The 8,905-nt window shown below is 38.7% G+C and overlaps 1 protein-coding gene across 4 annotated transcripts in view; it reads left to right on the forward strand.

Annotated features, from left to right (window-relative positions):
- PLCB1 (phospholipase C beta 1) overlaps window positions 1–8,337 on the forward strand; it is a 647,197-nt gene extending 638,860 nt beyond the window's left edge. For 2 of the 4 annotated variants that reach the window (XM_053926267.2, XM_024559917.4), the window contains exon 32: window positions 5,050–8,332. In XM_053926267.2, coding sequence (XP_053782242.1) covers window positions 5,050–5,277 — 228 coding nt within the window. In that variant the 3' untranslated portion in view covers window positions 5,278–8,332. Of the gene's footprint in view, window positions 1–5,049 lie in introns of all 4 variants that reach the window. The other 2 variants (XM_024559913.4, XM_024559915.4) reach the window with 2 other exon arrangements.
- The last annotated feature ends 568 nt before the right edge of the window (window positions 8,338–8,905 follow it).

Genomic DNA, 8,905 nt, shown 5'->3' on the forward strand with positions numbered 1-8,905 from the left:
TATAAAATAATATTGAATGTCAGCTGTAACTGAAAATAAAAATAAATTTCAGCAAATAAAAATAAAAGAATTTAGATCGTGAGTTCATGCTCTCAGTAATCAAAGCTTATTCCTGACTTCTCTGAAAAGGAAGTAACCACAATGTTTTTGTTGAACGTGACATCACTGAGCTGTAATCACTTCTAGCATAGACAGGTGCACAGTGAAGCATTTTGTAAAATACCTTCAGTAGAGTAGTAATTCATCAAGTATTCAATACTCTGTTAGCATACTGCGGTGCTTAATTTTATATGACAACTTGGCTAGGCTGCAGTACCCAGATATTTAATCAAACATTTTTATAGAATGTTTCTACAAAGGTATATTTTTGGATGCGGTTTATTTATTGTTTATTTACTTTTTAAATTGAATTTATTGAGGCAACATTGGTTAATAAAATTATATAGGTTTCAGGTGTACGGTTCTATAGGACATTGCATATTATATCGTGTGTTCACCACCCCAAGTCAAGTCTCCTTCCATCACCATTCATCCTGCCTTCTACCCTCTCAGAAAGCTTCCCCCCACCCTGCTCTTCCCCTCTGGTAATCACCATACTATTGTCTGTGTCTAATGAGGATTTTTCTGTTTTTGTGTTTGTTTTTCTGCTTAATCCCTTAATCCTTTTCACCCAGTACCCCAGCCACCTCCCCTCTGAAAGCTATCAGTCTGTCCTCTATCTAATCAGTAATTTTAAGTAAATCAGGTTACCCTCCATACAATCAGTATATATATATATATATATATATATATATATACTGATAGGGTTAGGGTTAGGGTTAGGGTCAGTATATATATGTATACTGGCCCATGTTGCTCAGTTGGTTGGGGCCTGTCCCATAAACTGAAAGGTTGTAGGTTCGATCCCAGTCAGGGCACATACTTAGGTTGCAGTTTCTGTCCTGTGGTCGAGGTGTATATGAAAGGCAACCAATTGATTGTAGTTTTTCTCTCACATCAGTGTTGCTCTCCCTGTCTTTCCCTCTCTCTAAAATCAGTAAGCATGTCATTGGGCGAGGATTTTAAAAAATATATTCTGCACCATTCTTATTTCACTAATAAAATTCCATTCTCTCTTTTTTTTTAAGGCCAATGACCAATGATTTAATCAACAGTACCTATGTAATGAGGCCTCCATAACAACCTGAAAAGAGGATTTTGGAGAGCTTCTCGGTTAGTGAACAGGTGGAGACTGGGGAGAACGGCCCTCCTGGAGAGGTCAGGGGACTCCTCACCTTCCCTGCATTTTGTCAGATGCATCTCTTTCACCTGTCTGTTCCTGAGTTACAACCTTTTATGATAAACCAGTAGTCTAGGAAATAAAATATTTCCCTGAGTTCTGTGAACTGCACTAGCAAATTAATGGAACTCCAAACTACAGCCAGTCAGGTAGGGCACAAGTAACAAACTGGTGTGTGGAGTGAGGTGTGGGTGGGGAGCTGTCTTCTAGCACTGAACCCTTAACCTGTGGGTTCTGATGCTCTCTCCAGGGAGATGGTGTCAGAACAGAGTTCGCTTGTTGGACACTGAGCTGGAGTCACAAAGAATTGCTTGGTGGTGTGGAGGAAAAAAGCCACACACTGAAACTGGATGCAGAATCATAATGATCAAAATTAGATTATTAAAAATTATTAGAAAATATTAGTTTATGTATTTAAATGTTCACACACTTCATGTTTCCTTTATTATATAAATTAAGAAAAGAAACAGCACTGCCAGGCACTGTGGAGTCTTGTCCATCAATGACCTAAGAGAAATTGACTTCTAGGTCAGGTAAAATACATCTACGGCTAAAGGTCCTCCAGTCCAGTCTAAATGAAAACAGCAATCTGCTGTTCCCTAAACCCAGAGCCCCTTGCTTTTCTACCTTTCCTTGCATTCCTTGGAAATAAAACTTTAAAGTCACGTGTCACTGAATTAAAATGGAGGCAGATTGACAATGAGGTCCAGATGGTGGTAAATTGGAAACTGTCAAACACCAGGCTTGGGTTTTACTCACACAAACAAGTGTGGCAGTATAAAAGCCCGACATCCTTCTAAATCGCTGGGGCACCTGGGAAAGAATTGGCCGTGGTCATCCTGTATGGGAAGCTCCAGGGCTTCTCCTGTCCCTGACACTGAGGGCGGGGCTGTGCACGCAGGTGCTGTGCTCATCAGCACAGTGACTCCTAGGGTCCGGGGTACCCCATCCATAGCATGTTTCCTCCTTAACCATTAGAATTCAGATCCTAGCACAACATATTCTTTAACATCCCACATGTGTTATTTGGGAAGAATAGGTGACTTTAAATATGCCAGTCAAGTCATTTTTATTGTTATTTTTAATGTGAAAAAAAGTTATTCAAATAGATCCATAATCCATCATCTGAGATTCTTGGGGCCTGTTATTTTTTACAGTACATAAATTTTCTGATTTTAGACAGGTGATGTGATACATATACCATAGGCACAATATCCAGGGAAGGCTGGGTCATCCTCATAATCGAACAAATTACGCCTACAGTACCATGCATGGATATTCACACAAAGTAGGATAAGTATGGATTACAAATAGCCTTCTACCAGCTAATGTCAACGAGCTTGCCACAAATTTACAAAAGACTTCTGCATTTCAGAACTTTGGGAATTTCAGAATTGCAGATAAAGGATTATGATCTATATTCAATAACTAGGCTTCCACTGCTGGGATTATACCCTAAGAACCCTGAGACACCAATCCAAAAGAACCTGTGCACCCCAATGTTCATAGCAGCACAATTTACAATAGCCAAGTACTGGAAGCAACCGAAGTGCCCATCAGCAAACAAGTGGATCCAAAAACTATGGCATATTTACACAATGGAATTCTATGCAGCAGAGAGAAAGAAGGAGCTTATACCCTTTGCAACAGCATGGATGGAACTGGAGAGCATTATGTTAAGTGAAATAAGCCAGACGGTGAGGGACAAATACCATATGATCTCACCTTTAACTGGAACATAATAAATAGAAAGAAAAAAGGAAACAAAATATAACCAGAGACATTGAAGTTAAGAACAATCTAACAACGGACAGGGGGGAGTGGGGAGGGGACAGTGAGGAGAGGGAATTACAGGAACTACTATAAAGGACACATGGACAAAATCAAGGGAGAGGATGGAAGTGGGGGAGGGACGGGGGTTTGGCTGGGGTGGGGGAGGGATGGGGAGAAAAGCCACACAACTGTAATTGAATAACAATAAAAAATTAAAATTAAAAAAAATATAACTAGGCTTTAGCAAAATTTCTCTGGCATAGAAGCAACAGTGCAAAGCACTTGAACTAGAGGATGTTCTCAAGCCTCAGGCATCGTCCAGAACGGGGTGGAGAAAGGTGGTGAAGACACCAAGGGACAGGCGCCTGAACACTGTCTTCACCCCAGGGGGCAGGGTCCAGGGGTGACAGCAAGCACCAGAGACTGCACTGAAGCTGCAGACGACAGACGCACAGCCAGGATTAAGACAAAAAGTAAGATTGGGAATTTAGGAAGAAAATCAGAGTGTCCACAAGAGAACCAGCAGCATTGACATCACCTGGGAGCCCTGAGAAATGCAAGATCCTGGGCCCAAGCCCAGGGTCTCCTGAATCAGAATCACACATCAAGATTCCTTAAAATTTGAGAATCAGGAAAATAAATTATTTAAAGGTTTTTAAGGACACATCTTAAGAAAAGCTGCCTCAGTGCTCCTAAGAAGATAAAAAGCACTTGGCCTCACATGCTGTTTCTAAGATTATGCTCCCCCACTTACCATTCAATAAGCAAAGAGAATTTTATTTAATGTTCTGGGTTTCAACTGGGCTCTGCCATGCTGAGAGACACCCACCATGGCCTTGCCCCTCACTCCACTTCTCTGAAGACTCCAGATTCTGCTTGTTTTTTGTTTTTTTGTGTTTTTTTAATTTTTATTCAGTTACAATTGTCTGCATTTTCTCCCCATCCCTCCACCCCACCCCAGCCACTCCCACCTCCCTCCCCCACCTCTACCCTCCCCCTTGATTTTGTCCTTGTGTCCTTTATTGTAGCTCCTACAGACCCCTCTCCCCACTAGCCCCTCCCCACTCCCCTCTGGCTATTGTTACATTGTTCTTAATTTCAATGTCTCTGGTTATATTTTGTTTGCTTTTTTCTTTTGTTGATTATGTTCCAGTTAAAGGTGAGATCATATGGTATTTGTCCCTCACCACCTGGCTTATTTCACTTAGCATAATGCTCTCCAGTTCCATCCATGCCATTGCAAAGGGTATAAGCTCCTTCTTGCTTGTTTTATTAGGGCCGCCTTGTAAGACTGCATTTAAAGAAAGTGTTGTGCAATTCTGAAAATTCTCCAGAGCATTAAACAGATAGCTAAAAGGCAGTTTAAGCAGTAGCTAAAACAGTTTACAAGGCAAATAAAAATTAGGATGAAAATGGAATCAAAATAAAGAGTAGATAAAAAGAAGTCAAAGTAGAAGTTAAAGCTGTTTACATGAATATGTTTGATGTGTAAAAATACATCCAGCTCCTCCTTTAGAAGCTTGGTTTCCCAGCCTCTAGGTGAGGCCGCATGTCAGAAAGCCCACACCTTGACCCTATGTCCGTTCCAGTCAGCTTACCTTCTCTTCCCAGCTCGATTCATGGCTGACCTTGGCACTCCCAGCTATCAGTAGCTTCCAACCCGTATATTTAAAAACTTCAGATCATTGCTTATTAGTTCTGTAAACTTTTTCAAAGACACTCGGTGTTGTGTGCGTGTGTGTGTAGATACATTTGTACTATTGCAGGTCTTTAGGCCTATTCTGCTTCACATAACCTGAAGTTCACTTTCAACTATAGACGAATGACATATCCAGCTAAATTCTGTTTTACCTCTTCTCTGTAGGTAACCAGTGGATGATATTAAAACTAATTTATTCCTCCCCTGTTTTTACACATATCTTTCAAGAAGTTCCTACATGGGTGGTTATAGAAACCCAAATGGTATAAAATCATCCTCCCCTCTTGGTGTCTCCCAGCTGCAGGTGGAGCTGGAGCAAGAATATCAAGACAAGTTCAAAAGACTGCCCCTGGAGATTTTGGAGTTCGTACAGGAAGCCATGAAAGGGAAGATCAGTGAGGACAGCAATCACAGTTCTGCCCCTTCCTCCCTGGCCTCGGACCCTGGGAAACTGAACCATAGGCCCCCCTCCAGCGAGGAGCTGGGAGGAGACCACCCAGGAAAAGAGTTTGATACTCCTCTGTGATTGTCCCTCCCAGGCCTTCAGAACATGCATGACCACTCAAACTCCATTGGACTCTCTCATTATGAAGATCACTGCCCGGAGCATCTTCCTGAGAAACATCCCTTAGCCTAAAATCCATGTCAAAAGGAGAGTTCCAGAAGGATCCATGCGGACGTTCCCATGCCCAGGCTCCACGTGTGATGTGGAAACTACTGCAGGTCTACTAGTGGAGAGTGCATGTATGTGGGATTTGTGTTTTCTTCCTAATAGTAAATTCAAAGCAGGCAACTTCCAGGCTCCATGGACCATTTAATGAAGGACTGTGTCTTCTTTGAAGAAAATCAAGCTCATGTTTTTATTTGAAGCTCTGGTAAAAAGTATTTTAAAAGTAATAGAAGTAGTTTGAGAAATGCATCTCACTCTTTAACACTATTGAACAAACAACTTTGAACATTTTTTTCCTACCTGCCATTCAACCACCATATATCTTCAAGTTAACATGCATTTTTAAATTGTTTCATCCTTTGCTTTGCAAGCACTGGTGGCTTGCAGTCTGCTAATTTATTTATCGAAGAGGCCTCAGTATATTTGTTGCTGACATGGGTCTATCAGATACCATAGTGATTCAAATAAGCTGGTTTTCTTTACTCAAAAAAAAAAAAAATCACTAGATTGTATCTTTGCCCAGTGAAGCTATTCCCAGACTTAGCAATATGGGGCTCATACATTTCGCTACATGAGCAAGTTGGCCACACGCTTCTGGGAAGTGGGCTACCCGAATTAGCTATTTGCACTCAAAGTCTGGGTATTCATTGGTTGCTGGCCTGAAATGAATAAATAACTATAAAGAATCTGTTCATTTGAATAAAAATAGTTAAGTCAATGTGTGTTGAGCAGAGATTCAATCAGACTAAACAGGTTCTAGTGGTTCTTTTGCTGTCTGACATTTTTTATGGTTCATTTATTTTTAATATAGAGATAAAGATTGAATATTTATCTAAAGTATACACAGACCCATATATAAATGATATATATTATTTCCATGTATATATGTACACACTAGCCATATAAATACAGACACATATACCATATAAACACACATATTCATTCACATGTTGATGTGTGTTTCTTAATTGGCAATGACCCAAAACTCTTCCAGAAGACTTAAAACCAAATTTAGGAATAAGGTGATAGAGATGAAAGTCATCTGACATCTAGATTTTGTGGATACATCATATTGATATTCTAAGAAACAATTGATGGAGTCATTGATGCAAATTGAATTAGATTTAGAATTAGAATGTGAATTTGATATATATTTTGTAAGATCAATAACTGGATTTTAAGCTTGTTTCAATAATCAGAATATAGAAAATGTATAGGACAGAAATATGGAAATTTATTAGTATCTTCCATAATTTTGAAGTCTGAGAGATTTCAATTTTATTCTAAATAAAAATTGTTCATTATATATATTTACTATGTACATTTAATTCATTTAATTGTGTCTTTTTATTAAGTTCCTATGTTAGATGGCATAAGAAAACTATATAAAAGTAAAGATGATCAAAACCATTATTGAAAGGTCTTAAATAAGAGAGAATAATTATATAGCAGAAATATAGTCCAGAGAGTAATACAAAGAACATTGAAGTTATAGTCCTGAAGCAAGATGCTCACAGCTTTAATTTACTCTAAAATAAAACTGTCTGATCGTAGCTTAGCAAAACATTTTAAAACACAAAAACCAGTTGTGTCCTAAAAATTCTTTCAAGAATTTAATATTTTTATGGAAATTATTTAACTTTAAGCAATAACTAAGGATCACAATTAAGTTTTAACCAAAATGAAGGCTTAGTTCAAACATTAGGAAAGAGTGTTTGATTAAAAAAACACACCTAGCCAGACACAAGGGGGAAAATCCCATCCTCTTTGGAGATGATAGTATTTTGATCTGAAAGATTCGGGGTGTTGATTAAACACTTAATAAAACTTAACTTCCACTGAAAAAGATATCTTTTGTAAGTCATTCTACTTTTGCACTTTGAAAGAAAGGCATTAATCATATGGAAGGAAGAGTGGTCAAAACTGAATGCTGCATTTTTATAAACAAAATTACCAACTGTCTAAAACTGCAGAAGATTGAACGAATGATGGCATTCATAACCAAACGCAATAGTGAGGATCACAGAGCATCACATTGCATTCAGTCCAGAGACAGACTAAGGCTGAATAATCTTGACTTACACAAAGCCGTTTTGGTAGTTGCATTTCGTTATCTTAGCGACTCTAGTCATTTTACATCATGTTTGTATTTGGCCATTCACTGTAATCACATTTTTATATCTGTACAGTGACACTTTTTGCAGTTGTGGGGTAGTGTGTAACACTGTCCATCTTGCATCATTGAAACTACTACAGTGATACTATCATTTAATAATATTAATATTACTTGAAATAGACTAAGATAAGGAAAAGGGGTCTATATGATGTGCAGCTTTGTGCCTTTATGTATTTGCCTTGTTCTTTGTTGAATGTGTGAAGTTCTGTACTGTGGTTTTACCTAGAATAGAGAGTAAAGCTGTGTATCAAATTAGACTGTGCCCCTCCGATACCTTTACACTACTGAGAATAGCGTGGTTTTGGCCGTGTAAACCAATTTTGAAAGTTCTAATGACATGCCATGTGGTTTGGTTTTTAACATTTCATTTTCACATTTCAACATTGCCAGTTAATACTCCTGTAATAGCTAAGCAGTCATTAAATAACTCTGAAGGAAAGGGCCATTGCTTGCTTTACTTTGAATTTAATGTTGTGCTTGTGCACTGTATAAGCATTGTTTGTGATGGATTGGATATTGTGACTTTTGCCTCTTCAGAAGAAAAAAAAAAAAGATAGGACAAAGCATTTGAAGCTCTTAAAATGTACATATTTTGGTTCTTCTCTCAAATTATTTAAAATGCATAATTCACATTTTTGTAATAATTCTATGCAATTTTGTGGCATGATGTTTCTTCCACTTGTAATTTTATGTGCTTTCATCACAAATCCAAAGGAAACAATAAAAATTTCTTAACACAAACCGGCTGTTATTTTTTGGTGTCAGGGCCAACCTTCTTTTGATGGCAGGAGCAAGCACAATGCCAGTCTTTAGGGATGTAACGCCCACCCTGACGGAGCACGTGGGTGATGCTGCAGGGACTCGAGATGCTGCAGTGCTTGTGACCAGAGGGCGCAGTTGTCGTCACTCTGACATTCCTCCACCCCTCTCTGGAAGCGGCATTGTACTTGCCCTTTACTTCCACTAGATCCTCCCTTTGTCCTTTCTTTCCTTCCTTGACCAAAGCTAAGGAAGGCAAAACAGTCAAAGGTTTTTTGACCAATAGTGGAAGCAACAAGAACTGACAGAGTACTTGAGTGAGTTTTCTTATAAAATAGGTAAAAAAAGAGTCTGAACACTGATTTTTAAAAAGAACTATATATGTGAATTATCAGAATGTTCCATAGGCTCCTCAAATGCAATGTATTAGCTATCTGTTGCTACATTACACATTACTGCAAAACCTAGATGTTTAAAGCAGTAAGAATTATCTCTTACCTCCCATAGTTTTTGTGGGTCAAGAATTCAGACAGGGCAGAGCAGAGATGG

This window comes from Desmodus rotundus, chromosome 6, assembly GCF_022682495.2.
Source record: "Desmodus rotundus isolate HL8 chromosome 6, HLdesRot8A.1, whole genome shotgun sequence".
NCBI lineage: Eukaryota > Metazoa > Chordata > Mammalia > Chiroptera > Phyllostomidae > Desmodus > Desmodus rotundus.